Source organism: Sorex fumeus, unplaced genomic scaffold, assembly GCF_029834395.1.
Source record: "Sorex fumeus unplaced genomic scaffold, SorFum_2.1 ptg000051l, whole genome shotgun sequence".
Classification (NCBI taxonomy): domain Eukaryota; kingdom Metazoa; phylum Chordata; class Mammalia; order Eulipotyphla; family Soricidae; genus Sorex; species Sorex fumeus.
The window spans coordinates 22,917,986-22,933,863 of record NW_026606108.1 but is presented as its reverse complement, the minus strand read 5'-3'; the positions used below and the strand labels follow the sequence as shown (position 1 = coordinate 22,933,863).

Sequence of the window (15,878 nt, the reverse complement as noted above, 5' to 3'; positions counted from 1 at the left end):
CAAACATTTAAACACCACTCTTGTAATGGGAAAATGTCCAGATTAAAGAAAAAAATACACATTAACTATACTCTAATGAAGACTTATGTGTTAACATTAATTTAATACAGAAACAACAAAACGTAATGATAAGTGACCGATGGAACAGCTAAAATAAAATAAAGACAAGCAATGAAATGGTATTTTCCCACTATGTAATCGAAACACTAGTACATACTCTTGAAAGAGCAGGTACATTTACTTTTAGTAATATAAAGGTTGTCCTACCTCTTCAATTTCCTTAGTGAAGCATGGCAAAAAAAGTGTATAAATTATAATAAACTTATACAAATTTATTAAAATACCATATATAATGCATATATATGGGGGGATGTCTCTGGACAGGTAAATGTGAAACAAGTCTATCTCTAAAACTATTTTTTGACACAAAGTAAACACCTGAAATCAAATAAACCATCTCAAGAGAAATGTGTACTGATTAAAGTTCAATCAATACAAGTGTTACTCTTGTATGCTTTCATGGTGTGTTTTCGCTTTTTTTTGGGCCCATTCAGGGCTCACTTCTGTCTTTGCACCCAGGAATCACTCCTGCAGGGCTTAGGAAATCAGATAGGGTGCCAAATATTAAACGCAGGCTGGTTGAGTGCAAGGCAAATACCTTAACCATTGTAGTATTTCTTTAGTCCTACGTATGCTTTATTTGTTCAATAATCATTAGAATAATCACTGAAGTTATAAAGGGCTCTGAAAGTTTGAATGATGATAAAAAACATTCCAAATTCTAATGCAGTTTATGAAACTATGGAAAAATTGCTAAATATTGAATGGTTCAGAAAATAATTTATGAAAACATGCATATATGGATGACTCATGGGAAATTTGAATAAAGAGAAAGGTATTTTATATTAATCACCTCTCTTATTTCATTTTTAGCTTGTTGTATTTTATCTGGTTTGTTAGCAACCATCATCTTTGCCTCAGTTTCACGTTTTTTGAGCAAAGTAATTTGAGCATCTTCCCATTTCTGCCAGCACTTCATTCGATGGTCAAAAACACCCTATAGTAAAAAATAATAAAAAGCCATTAGGCAAGGTTTCATTGCGACAAACTTTCATAACATGAAAAGTGCTCTAATGTTGAAAATAAAAACTCGTTATTTAACTGTTATCTAATATACTGAAAAATAAGCATACTGAAAACATCAAAGAAAATAAAATCCATATTTGTTTAAACACCAAAAAAAAAACTGAATGAAATAAGAGCTCAGAGTCAAGAAAAAATACACAAAATCCATCTTATTGTAATTACTAAACGTGGCTTTATAGTCAAAATGATTAACAGAGTTACACTGCACTAAAGAATTAGCAGAAAAATACTGGTATCATATCTACAGTGAAAGTTTTACTACTAAACAATACCCTAAGTTTTAATAAGTTTAGTTAGAAACAAGTGCTGGAAACACGACACAAAAAAGAAAAAAAATGGGCAAAATTCTTAACACAATAGAAAAAAGTGAAAGTAAAAATGTCACACAAGAAATTATCCATAGCAAACAAAACAAAGATAAAGCAATGGAAAAGTAAGTTTTAACAAAATGGGGGTGGGGGGGGTGGAGAAGCGGAGAATTACAGATGAAATAACATGTATTTCTAGTAAGAAGAACAAAACAGACCAAAAAAGTAAAATAACAAAACCCATTCGTCAAATTTATACTTCTTTCAAAAGGTCTGGCAAAGCAGGGAAAAATTAATGTTGTTACAGGGATGGATCTGGAGAGTATCATACTGAGTAAAGCAGTCAGAACAAGAGGGACAGACACAGTATGTGAGGAATACAAAAAGGCAACAGAAACTCAGAACAGGTCTTTAACGGAAGCTTACCACGGAGGAAATTCAGGGGGATACTAGATGGGTTGGGGGAGATACTGAGACACTAGTGGAGGGAAGCAGACACTCCGGTGTAGGGTGCGACTGTAAACCACAGTGCCCAAAAATAAAGGAAACAAATTAAGTACAGGGGGTCAGAGATATAACACAGAGGTTAAGGTGCTTGTTGTGCAGGTGACAGACCCCAGTTTGAATCCTAGTACCACATATGAACTCTATCAGGAGTGATTCTTGAGCACAGAGCCAGGAGTAAGAGTAAGCCCAGAAGACCACTTGGTGCAAGCCCCCCACCCCGCCCAAAAAAAAAAAAGAGAAGAGGATATTAAATACAGAACTATATAGAACTAAGAATAAATTAGAAATCTAATTATTTTAATATTGAAGAATAGGAGAACAATTAAAAATTCTTTTTCACTGTCACTGTCACTGTCCTCTCGTTGTTCATCAATTTGCTCAAGCGGGCCCAGTAACGTCTCCACTGGAGACTTTTGTTGTTACTGTGTTTGGCACATCGAATATGTCACGGGGAGCTTGCCAGGCTCTGCCGTGCAGGCGAGATACTCTCGGTAGCTTGCCGGGCTCTCCGAGAGGGGCAGAGGAATCGAACTCGGGTCACCCATGTTGGCTGCGTGCAAGGCAAACGCCCTACCCACTGTGCTATTGCTCCAGCCCAAAAATTCTTTTTAATTGAAAAATTTCAATTCCCTGGCAATGGATTACAAGACTCAATTACCAAGTAGTGCGGGGAGAGTTGAGGTGAAGACAAATGAAGAAATGAACTAAAAGATCACAGGTCCCTCTCTCCCGGAAGGGAGCATAATATGAAATAACCATGCCGCCAGACCCTGAGCCAGGCTATTTCACTGGGGCACCTCAAAGGAGGGACGGGTGAGACCCCTCCCCACCTCAAGGGACCCGGTCCCGGCAGCCGAAAACCGCCAGGACTCAACCGTGACCATGCTCACAGCTGCTCTCTACATGCTCGGGCAGAGCCTCACTCATAAGTAGAACCCATTCCTGGACATTCAATGGACACACCCTACCCATACCCCAAGAGCACAGCACCACATTTGATGGGGTTCAAAATAGGAGGCAACCAATATTAGAGGGAAATATTTTTTTTTCACACAAGGCTATAAACCTTTTACAACATGTTAGTGATTTCTTATACAAGGGCTTAATAGCCCCTGGGTGAAATACAGTAATCTCCACGCTCTTTCCTCTAAGGATTAGTTTTTTATAGATTTTCAGGGGTTTTTCATAATAAACAATATAAAATATATTATTTGGATTCTGCTTTGGGGCAGGGATTGGGGTCTGGGATGGAAACATCCGAAATATGGTGGTGGGAAGGTGTAATGGTGGTGAGATTGGTGTTCGAATATTAAATGTAATGAAATACTGTGAAATACTCTATAAAATAAAAAAAAATGGAAAAAAATTGAATAATAAAATAAAAAGCACTTCGAGATTAAAAAAAGAAAAAAATGAACAAAAGGTGACAAAAATAAGGACTGTGGTGGAGGGTCACCTAAACTAATTAACTTTCATAAATATAAATCCTAACAATACCCTCTTTTTCAAGAGATGCAGACAGTCTGGGGGTGGGGATAGTATTGCACCCATCCCCAACTGGCCTGGGCCTCCCAAGCACTCAGGGTACGACCCTCCAGCCCCCCAGGACCACAGAGCTTTTGCACTGAACCGCAGGCCTAGCTGGCCCAAGTATTGCTATGAGTGTCGCCCAGAGCAGTCATTGAGAGATACCACCACCACCTGCCCAAACACCCCTTTCTTAGCTTGACACTAACAATCCTTAATAAAGTAAGAGAATCTTCACACACATAATGAGAGCTATTTTAATTTATTCTAAATAATGAACTTGTGGTTCAATAGACAATCAGGATATTGCTAAAAGTACACTGAATAAAGACAATACATATGTTCCTATAAGGATATGAAGATTTAAAAAAAATGCAAATAGCATTTTTTTTTTGCTTTAGTTTTTTGGGTCACACCTGGAAATGCTCAGGGAGTATACTCCTGGCTCTGCACTCAGGAATCACTCCTTGGGGTACTCGGGGGACCACATGGGATGCCAGTACTGAATCCGCGTCAGCTGTGTAGCAAGGCAAATGTCCTGCCCGCTATACTATCACTCTGCCCCCTTCGAAAAGCATAATTTTAAATGAAAGCTTTGGAACTAATGGAGTTTCTATACACTAGTTTTGTCTTTTATGATCATTTTTGGCTAAATTCATAATTCATATATTTCTGTAAGCTATAGGAAAAAGGGGAGGCTGGAAAGAGAGCTCAATGGAGTAAACACATACTTGCATACAGAAGCCCCATATCTGATCCCCAAGCACCACATGTCTCTCTGAGCACCATCAGGAGAAACCCCCGAACACTGCAGGGTGTGACTCAAAAACCAAATATTCTGAAACAGGGTGGAAGGGGGAAGAGCTACACCAGTGGATCAGAAATGTGTGAAAGTATGAAGAACAGTGACTTCACTTTGTGGAGGCTTCATCATTCATAAGTACTATTACTGTCTTCTTAACTAACACATATGTAGTTGAGTAACTATCGTTCTACTAAAATTACAAATAATATAACTTGGGGCTGCAGTGATAGCACAGCAGGTAGGGTGGTTTGTCTTGCACATGGCCGACCCGGGTTCGATTCCCGGCATCGAATATGGTCCCCTGAACACCACCAGGACTAATTCCTGAGTGCAGAGAGCCAGGAATTAACCCCTGTGCATCGCCAGGTGTGACCCAAAAAGAAAAAAAATAATAATAACTTAATAAAAATGTGGAAAAACTAATCCTAATTGTAGAATATATCAAAACAGATTTCAAATTTGTGGGAAATATCATAAAATTATGTGGAAGCCAAGTATTTTTTACTAAAATATATTTTTAAAGATAGTGGAAATTTTGAGTCACAACAATTACTGAAAAAGCTGGTAGGCAATCTATAGGTATTTACATCTACTTTGCTAGATTTAATTTTTCTCATCATATAACTCTGAATCTTAATTATACCTTTTTTCTGCTTGTTTTCCCAAATAGCACATTTTCCTTCAAACATTCCTTAAGAAATGCATGCTTTTCATGGAAGTCCAGAGCTTAAGCCCCAGCACTACCTGGTGCTCCACTCCACAACCTTCGAAGTCACCCCCCAACACCATTCTAGAGTGGAACTCTGTGGTGCCAAGGACCAAACTCTGGGATCCTATGTGCAAAGCAAAAACCTGAAATAAACATTTGTACATGCTGATTTGTCAACCCAAATTAAAGTGAACCAAAACCACAACAAAAAAGACTTAATACAAATAGATCTTTTTAAGTATCATTTAAAACAACAATCCTTGTCCTCACACCTTTCATTCACATGTGAATTTAAAAAAACTCAAGAGGAAATAAATTTTTTTTATTTGAAAGTTTTTTTTTAATTTAATCACTTGTGAGACCCATACAGGAACTTCAATTTTTATTTATTTTTTGTTTTATTTTTTCTTTTGGGGTCATGCCTGGGAGTGCTCAGGAGTTACTCCTCGCTGAGTACTCAGATATCACACTTGGCAGTGTTTGAGAGACTGCCCAAGTATTATATATGCAATGCTGGAGATAAAACCTGGGTCAGGGGGCTGGAGCGATAGTACAGTGGGTAGGGCGTTTGCCTTGCACATAGCCGACCGGAGTTCGAGTCCCAGCATCCCATATGATCCCCGGAGCACTGCCAGGAGTAATTCCTGAGTGCAAAGCAAGGAGGAACTCCAGTGCATCACCGGATGTGACCCAAAAAGCAAAACAAACAAACAAAAATACCTGGATCAGTAGTGTGCAACGTAAGGCTTACCCACTGTACTATCTCTTTGAACCCAGTAATTCAAATTTTTGGACCTCATCTTTCTTTAGAAGAACAAGGTTCTATCAGTTCTTCATTAATAAACTCTATTATTAATTTGATCATTTAAAAAAGTACCAATATGGGGCCACAACTCATCAAACGATTTTCAATTTTAATATCTGCATAAGTTCTTTTTTAAATTTTTCTAACTTTAGACACCATGGTTTACAGAGTTGTTCATAACACAGTTGTTTTAGGCATTTAATGTGCCAGCTCTATCCTACTAGGAGTGTGACCGTCCCTCCACCATTGTCTCCAGTTTCCTACCCACCCTCCAAAACTGCTCCTTTAGCAGGCACAAAATAATTCATTTTGTATTGCTTGTTACAACAAAATGGCAAAAGGGATTACCCAAAAAAAAGCCCAGTTTAAACAAATGTGAAAATTGTTGTATCTCACAATGGTGCTGCTGAAGTCACTGTCTGAGGATTTACTGAGCTGTTTGTTGATAGCTGAGCCTTCTGAGCTCACTGAGCTTAGTGGGCATCTATCTATGCTACTTTCCCATATAATACTGTGACACAGTAGGAACTGTGTTAATACAGCAGAAATTGAAGGTGTCATCGGGCCAAATATGTAGCCACTTGCTTCAGGAACTTAGGAACTGGGACCATTCTTAAACTTTACAACATCTATAGAGATTAGTCAAGAAACTGTGAGGCCGGGCCTTTTATATGCTGGCTATTGTGGAGTGTGGGTGCAGCTTCTGAGAGGGCCCCAGAGTTTTCAGTCCAAAGACAGGTGTATCTGGGAGATTTAGAAGCATGGCATCTCCTCTGAGATTAATTGTGAAGCTGGGAAGCTGAGTGGCTGTGGCTGTGGCTATGGCTGTTGGAACTTCTGACAATACAGGGAGGAAGCAAGGGGCGGGGGGATTTGTAGGGGGTGCTGCAGCTGCCCATCAGCACTCTGAGAGGGCCCCAGTGTTTTCAGCTGCAAGGTCAGTATACTTGAGAGTCTCATCGGCTTGGCATCTCTTCCATGATTAGTCATGAAGCTGTGATCTGCTTCTTAATACTTTTATCAGCAGGCCTTTTCAGTGGTATATCAAATCTAACTAATTTAATTTCTATTATCTCATAATATTCACAATCATGCTTACTGTGGAGCTACATAAAATTTTCCTATTCTTGTAACCCTATTGTGTTTGCAACCTCAGTTTGATCCTCATATGATACGGTCCCCTGGAAATTGCCAGCATTTAGCCCTGAGTAGGAAGCAAGAAATAGCCCTGAGCACTACACGGTGTGGACCAAAACAACCAAACAAGTAAAATATAAAGACCATAAAAGCTATTAATGCTATCATCTTGTTATTTATAATTTTCCATCTCCTTTGTATAGTAGACCTGGGCTGAGTTTAGCAGATAGTCAATGTGAAGGAGCTTAATTCTTCTCAAAGTATAATTTGGCTATATTTCCTTAAACCTCTTTTAGTCAATGACTCATTGTTCTCCAAAGTGTGTTCAATATATGTATAAATGTAGTAAGTGGAAAGGGATTCTTGTTCAAATGAATTTGAAAGTTCCCAAATTTAACAAAGTTAAAAGTTTGTTTCATTTTTTTATTCCAAGGCAATTCTAAGCTTTTGTCTTGGACAGTAACTAGGTGACTATGGTACATCTTTTGGCGGAAAATGTAACAGTGACTGTGCATTTATATAAATGTTATATAAAACTACATCAAGAATATTTAGGCAAAGTGAGGAAAGTTGTCTTTGAACTTTACACTATCCATTTACACTATCATTATCACACTATCACACTATCAGGTAACCCTTGCCAGGGAGGTCTCCCCAGATTACTCGTCTTGCCTGTACTCCTAATCAACATTTTCCTGACCCCTTTTTGGGACCCAAAGGGTTTGGGGGCAGTAAATGGTTATTTGCAACATCTCTCATGCTAGTACAAATTTTAAAGTACAGTGAAAATAGGTGAGAGAAATAGGAACCACTATGTAGATTTCTGTATACTACACTTTGCCAAAATATAATCAAGTATATGCTAATTACTGTCATCTATGTTAGCATCTTTAAAATAACTGAAAAATAAATTAACCACCAAGAATTCAAAAAGAAATACTGAAAGCAAATACAAGCAAAACTGGTCATTTTACAAACCTAATAAGCAAGTACCATTGTGAAGTCTGAAGATTCCTATAGTAATAACTATCACTATTAGAGAACAGATTTATTAATATGCTATCTATCAATATTGAGACTGTAGATTAAAACTAATTTGATTACATCTTAGCTGGAAAAAATGGTGCAAAAGGAGGCAAGGAAGATCTCATTAGCGTTCTAGATTTTTTAACTGAAAGTAAAAGGTTAATAATCTTCAGTTGCTCCCAATATATGGTAACTAATTTTCCTAACCAAACTTCAATGATAACCCAAAATTCTAAGGTATCTTTTGAAACACGAGATCAATAAAAATAATCAGTTCAGTTTAATTGAATATTGAAGTATCTGCAGAATACTAATTTTCATTAGTATAAAGGATTACTTTTCCAGCAAAAGACTGCTTATCTTTAGACACTACCATTGGATAACACAATTTATTATTTAAACATGTTCCATCTCATCTATAAATATATGGTGACTATATAGTTTAGTATACATACACAGAATGTTTGCTTATAATCGAAATTCATGTTAAAACCACCATTATACGTAATTGTGTAACTATCAGTTCCGGTTTTGCCCTGCTTTTTATTAAAGCTTTACTAATGTCAACAGTACAACAGGCTATGTCAGTTTGTGCTAGAATGGAATAAACAAATGATGTGTGGTGTAAGCTTATGTAAATACACACTGATTTCATTTCTTTTGGCATTCCTGAAACATCTTAAAGCATTAGTTCTATCATAGGAAAAGAAAATCTTAAGCTATGAATAACCATCTTTAAGCCACTTTACATGTGCTAGAGTGGTATAAATTAATTTATGTGTTTAAATACATCCCAATAAGGAAATAAATTCTTCCTTTAAAAGAACAACAGAAGTGAGAAAAATTTAAAAGAGAGTGCAAAATAAAGCTTACTTTCACAGCAGCAATAAGACGAATGTAGTCACTAAGCAGTTCTGAAAACATATAAAAGTCAGCAAAAGCTTGCTCTTGATGTAACTGGTCTATCTTCTCTTCAACCTCTGCAAGCTGAGACAAGGCTCTAGATAAAGCAGTATGATCCTCAGAATTACCTAACATGGCAGCACTTTTAGCAAAGGCAGCTGTGTTGGCTGAAAGTTCTGAAATAAAAAAAGTATTATTTTATTTTTTTAAATAAAGCTTTAAACTATGGTACCAATTTTCTACTGTCTAAATTTTATTTTATAAAATTTGTAATTACAAATATGCTAAAATATTTAATATATACCAATCATTAAAATGCCCCAGAGATAACTGTCAACTTCTCAGAGCTCTACTAAAAACTATGAAACACTGCCTATAAATGCCCAGGAAATATGGTAGCTATATTTAATAGTAATTTCATCTGTATACCCTTTCTCCCCAAAAATGTCCAGTCTATATCTACTGCTAAAAAAATAAATAAACTTTATAGGGAATGCATTCTGGAAACACTCAGAATTGAGTTATACCACATTCTTTAATATTTAAATTCTTATCTGTCATTGAAAATGTTTCTAAGTTTTAATGAGATTATTTAGGTAGCAGAAAAGGAAGGTAAAATTATACATACAGTTCACATTAAACTTATTTTTTGCTTTGTAACAATAACAGTGAAATATTATGAACTTTTAAGTATTTCTAAATATTACTATTTTAGATAATTCAAATTAAAATAACTAGATGTTTATAGGCTATATTCTATCAATGACTAATTATTATACCATGTAGAAACTGCTCTGCTGGTCTGTATTACAAAATACTCTCTCAAAGAACCAAAATGCTATTTACAAGGAGATATAATACAAATGAGGAAAGTTGTTATAAAGAATTTTAATAACAAATGTTCACATTTTGTTGCATTTATCTGTTCAATTATCTTACTGAAATGTCATGCGAATAATGATACACACTAAATGGCTTATTTTAGAAAACTAATATTAAAAGCCTAGTATCTTCATAAATAAAACGTCTCCAAAACTCTAAAAATAGAATAAAAAAATTACAACTCTTTTTTTCTAAGAAATTTTATTAAAATCTCCCCTAGATTTTTAAATACTGGATAAAAAAATTCAGAGCTGGAAAAAAACTCTAGAGTTCAGGAATAGCAGTACAAAACAAGTATTTTAAAGAAATTTTCAAACACTGATTTAGAATCTTACATTTTTAATTTTAACCAGCTACTAATAAGACATCTGCATTCATTCATTGGTATATACGTTCAACAAAGAATACAAAATAAACAATACACTTTCCTAAGTCCTATTTCTACATCTAAGCTAAAAGTTAATATTAAATAACAAAGTTGAAGTAGAAAATATTTGCTCTTTATTATAGTCTTCTGCAGTAAGTTCAGGGTATTTATTTCTAAAAATATTTAAACCAAATATCTAAATGCATAATGATTAGCACATAAATAAAAAAGCAAACAAACCTTTTCTATGACAGACCAAGGCTTCAACACTGGCATGAAGTTTCCTAAGTTGCTGATCCAGATTTTCAAATTGCTGCTGCTTTTCTTCAAACCACTAAGAAAAAAAAAAAGATGAAAAATGGAGTTAATTTAGCCTGAACAAACCCTGCAAATCAGGTTACCAATAGCAAGCTACATTCTCTGTTTTAAAGCAACAAATTAACCATGTATAACCATGGTGGGTCAAGTGAAGTGACTGAGAACTAAACTCAATAAGCAAATTAATATCCTATTTTCTACTTGTACAGCTTTAAAATGCAATTGTTGGGCTCATTAATTCATCTCATTATTCAAGTCGAAAAATCAGCTCTTACTGCATCCGATTCATTCATCTTGATTGTCATTTTGTTGACAGCGTCGGCAGCCTTGTTCACCATCCTCAATATTCCTGCTCCACTCAGAGCCTGTGTATTAACTGCTCTAGGCAGCTGGAATTGAATGACAAATAAGGGCAAACAAACCGGTTAAAAGCCTAGAGGTTTAAGTGGGCACAAAAGAGAATGCCCTCCCCAACAAAAAGAAGAGAGAAACAAAAAGGAGAGTTGTTATTTTCTTCACTCTCACACATTTCAATAGTGAGATGTAATTTCTCAAATACACTACTCTGTACATTCTCAAAGGAAAACTTGAAAAATAGAGTTTCCATTTGGTTTTCTTCTGCATGTTTACATTTAGATGGAACTACACCCCATTTGTCAAAATACATTAAGAAATTGCCAAGCACCTTAACACTGGCTACCTGTTTGCTAGCAGAAATAAACCGTTTTATAGGGAAAGAAGAAAATCTTGGAAAATCTCCTTACATGCAGGATCTATGTTTTTGATTTTTTTTAACAACTCAAGGAAATTTCTTTTATTCCCAAATAATAAAATCAAGAGCTCTAAACTGTTGTAGTGACCAAAATGTCCCAAGCATCTTCAGCACAAAGAGCAGCATGGCTGAGGAACTAGAGAATTGGTCAATAGTAGAACACATGTTTCACACGTACAAACAAGGCTCTGGATTCAATCCCCAGCACCAAATGTAACCAAAGCAGCCGTATGCATATAATTTGAGCTTTCAAGTCACATTTTTATTTGAAGATCTTGACAAGAATGTAAGAAACATCACATTCAACTATCTCTAAAACAAAGTCTAAATAAATCAAGAAACCTAAGGAACAAATTGGGACATTCAGAATTAGATTTTTATAAGCATTCTTTTAAATCTAGTTTTAAATTTTCAAAAAGGGGGCAGATCATTATTAATGCAAAGAATATACTCTGCAAGAAGTCAAGTAATTAAAGCTCAGCAAAGTACTAAGAAATAACAACTGCGTTAGTCCATCTATTAATTCATTTAATGAACATCTATTCTTAAGTAATTATTCTGCAAGCATAAATGAGGACTTTTATATAACAAAAACTTTAAATAGAAAATTTTACCTCTGAACTTTCCAAGAACTGTCTTAAATCAGGATCCTGTAACAGAGTTGGATGCTTTACTGTTCTTTGAAGATACCTAGATTTAAGAATAAAATTATTTCATTGATCAGTAAGATTTAAAATCTTATTTTAACGAAAGAATAAAAAATAAAAAATAAGTAAAAAAATAAGTAATAAGTAAAAATGTGTATTCTTTGTATGAATTCATAATGAACAGAAGTAGCATGTTAAGTATAGTAAGAAGTCTTGCCAGAAATAAACCTGGTTTAAATCCTATTTTACCTATTTAATCACTTTGTTAACAAAATTAATTTGATTCCAGATTTTTTGTTTAACCCTACCACTGATCAGTATCTTCAGTAGTCAATCAATTTTGGAAAATGATATTCTAGATAAACACATAAAACTTTTCTTCTCTGTAAGAAAAGTAAGGAGCAACTAATCTTTTTTTTTTTTTTTTTTGCTTTTTGCTTTTTGGGTCACACCCAAGGAATGCTCAGGGGTTACTCCTGGCTCTGCACTCAGGAATCACTCCTGGTGGTGCTTGAGGGACCATATGGAATGCTGGGAATCAAACCCTGGTTGGCCGCTTGCAAGGCAAACGCCGTACCCGCTGTGCTATTGTTCCAGTCCCTATTTTTCTTTTTTATGTATTAAGCCTATCCAATGTTAAAAATAAAGACAAAAACATACAATGAATTTTAAGAAACTGTTTTTCATCAACTATATTTCAACATATAATGGACTTTAATCAGTGAATATTTATGTGTATTCCAATTCAGAATGAAGGTCAGAGGACTGTAGCCATAAAGAAAGTAGAGAAATAAATGTAACAGGGAAAAATGTAAGAACACACGATAAGTAGTATGGTAAAGAACACAAGTGAAAACAGATAGAAATTGTAGAAACAAGGACCATGAGGAAAAGTACTAACAAGAGGTGATCAGCACCTAGAAAACTACTCACTAACCAAAAAGACTAATTTAGGGTTTTCAAGTTCCTATTTACTAACAAAAACAACAAAGTAAGTTCAAAATAACTCAGGAAAAAATTTTACAATATCTTTGTGGCTTTAAATTCAAACATCTGTCTGAACAGTGAGAGCAAAGTAGTAAAAGCCTGGGGTATCTATAATATTCATTTGCTCACTCAACTAACATTTATTGAGTATGACTGTATGTCAGGGTCTGATTGCTCTAAGAAAATACATTAGTGAACAAAATAGAATGTAAGAGCCCTTTCTTAGTGGAACCTGTATTTATGTGTGACAAGATAAACAAGAAGCATAGCTGAGAAGGTAGAAAATGCTCTGGAAACAAAAATAAAGAATGGCAAGGAAAATGTGCAAAGTAAGGTTGTTGGAAATTTCAAACAGGTAAAAAGGAAGCCAATAATCAGAATAGGCTTCACTGGGAAAGTGATATTTAAACATATAGATTTAAAAGAGTAGGGTGGGAACAGACCATCAGGTGAACTTAAGCTTTTACTGAGGAAAAAATTGTGTGCGTGTATGTGTTGCAGGGTAGGATATTTATCGTAAAGTAAGGATACAATCCCCCTATGTTAAAAGGATAACTCTTGGCTGTAGCGATAGTATAGTGGGTAGCGGCTTGTCTTGCATGTGGCCAACCCAGATTCTATCCTTGGAACCACATATGATCTCCCAAGCCTCACTGAGAGTGAGCCCTGAGTGCAGAGCCCTGAGCACCTCCAGGTGTACCCCCCAAAATAAATAAAGGGTAACTCCTGCAGCTATATTAAAAAAGAAATACACATGTATAGATTCCAAGGATTGAGACAAGGATGCAATCAGGAAGGTACTGCAATTAATTTAGGTCTGTGGATCAGTGAGACATGGCTGCTTTCCAGATACAAAGTGCAGCAATTGGATTTTCTGACGATTCAAATAATCCAAATTATCTGCCAATCCTCATACTTTCTGAGGATTCATAAAGCTGCAAAAGCCTTATCAGCAGGTCTTTAGGTATTTGGGGAGAACAAAATCCTAACTAATACCTTAAGTGTTGAGAGATACAGGAGAATGCATTACCATTAAATAATTTGCTGCGGGAGCCTCCCAAGTGATGTTCAGGAGATCTGGGGGCCTCTCTCAGAAATATTCAGCCAATAAGATCAGGGGTTCAGGACCTGAAGATATGGTGCTACTTAAGCCCTGAAGTGCCGGAGACTGCCAGAGCCATCTTGTGCTGCTGGCGGGGGGGAAGGGGTTGTGGCGGGGGACCTTAGGGACCACACCCAGCGAAGTTCAGGGAGTCGAGAGGGATGACTCCTGTAAGATATGGACTACCACGAGTTGTCAGGAATATAATCTGGGTCAGGTCCATGTAAGGCCTGTGTTCAAATCCCCTACATTGGTTCCAGTTCTGTTCTTACAAGAAGTAGTTTCTGCTAACTTTACTGAGTGAAACAAAGGAGTATACCTGTACTGAGTGGAGAGAAAGGTGTATAACCCCTTTACTTCCTCTATTCAATACCACATGTTGATTCTTTGACTTAAGACAAGTCATCCAAATTTCATGTCCATCAAGTAATATGTAAATAAGTAACATAAAGAGAAAAGAACTCCTCCAGCCAACAGATGTACTAGGTTGGTATTCCCCTGCTATAACTTCTAACATTTAAATTTTAAGAAATGTCAGTCTCGGTCATGGCCATTTCCACTACTGCTAGGGCCCAGGGAGTGCAGCATCACCGGCAGGTTAACCTTGATTGGATGGGGAAAAGCATCAGTTGCCTGATGGTGCCCTTGAGCTTTCTGATACCCCAAAATTACCACCATGCCTCTGGCCAGACTCCATCAACTCAGGACTAAGTTTTATGAGAAAATAAACTGTCAAAATGGAGGTATGGGAGAGCCACCATGTCTACAAACCACCTTCAGCACCTCCAAGCTCACTTATCAGCCTTGCTCCAGAGGCTCATAAATAAATCTAGAAAGAGATCAAAAATATCTTTTTGGACACATGAATGACAAAATCATCCAGAGCATCTTGGAAGCAAGCAGGTTAGCCCAGTACCCGCCCAACAGAGCCCCCGCCCAGCAGCTGGTTGCTAATACAAAATTGCCGCCATGCCCCCAGCCAGACCTCATCAAGAAATTAACCTGCTGAAAATTGGAAGTATGAGGGATTTGTGACTGAAATCTCTGGGCTTCCTCGGAGTCAGGATGGGCTACCTCCCCCTACTTCTCTATACTCCTAAAGGCCTCAGCAGACAATCCCAAGAAACAACTCCGGAGACATATGAGTCCTTCTACTGGCTTTGCTCCAGACACTCATAAATAAATCTTGAAAGAGATCAAAAAGTCGCAAAAGTTTTCAGCCCTGCGCATAGCTGAATCCTTTAGGGCATATAGAAAGGGCGGGGGGGGGGGGGGTGTTTATCCCAGAGACTACCCAAACACATGGCAACCACTTGCTCCCATAATCCAAAATTCCCACTATGCCCCCAGCCAAACTCCACCACTCAGGACAGACCTCACCAAGAAATTAACCTGCTGAAAATTTAGGTATGCAGGATTTTGACTGGAATCTCCAGGCTTTCTCAGAGTCGGGATGGGCTACCCGCCTCTTCCCCCCCTTCCCCCTCCCACACTTTCCTGTACTTCTGGAAGCCCCAGAAGTTACATCCACATCCCAAAGCTGCCACCTAGTTAAAGATCTACTACAGCTGTACCTTCCTGATAAAATTACTGAACCTCCTGATATCTCAAATGCTACAACACTGATAAATCAGTAGTAGTCACCAAACAGGAGAAGGCTACCAATCTCAATCAACAAAACAAAAACACAGAAGGCTTAACCTGTAACATCATCTTAGTAATCTTTCTTACAAGTATTTAATGGCTCCACAATGAGATACAAATTACTGCCCCACGGTTGGAAGCCTGCCTCAAATTCTACAGGAGAAGGCAGCTGGTTTAGAGACAATAGGTAGAAACTAGGACAATAAGAAGAAATGAAAGCTCTGGACAAGTTCTGTGTTCTGAATGGAGGTAAAAGAAAAAACATGATGACTTCTCAGTACCTGTA

General features: G+C 36.8%; 1 protein-coding gene across 1 annotated transcript in view; it reads right to left on the bottom strand.

The window, feature by feature from the left end:
* SNX2 (sorting nexin 2) overlaps positions 1–15,878 on the bottom strand; it is a 52,204-nt gene that overhangs the window by 2,151 nt on the left and 34,175 nt on the right. The window contains exons 8-12 of the mRNA XM_056124610.1: positions 11,827–11,902; positions 10,716–10,829; positions 10,363–10,456; positions 8,844–9,049; positions 914–1,057 (exon numbers count right to left, since the gene is read on the bottom strand). Coding sequence (XP_055980585.1) covers positions 914–1,057; positions 8,844–9,049; positions 10,363–10,456; positions 10,716–10,829; positions 11,827–11,902 — 634 coding nt within the window. The remainder of the gene's footprint in view (positions 1–913; positions 1,058–8,843; positions 9,050–10,362; positions 10,457–10,715; positions 10,830–11,826; positions 11,903–15,878) is intronic.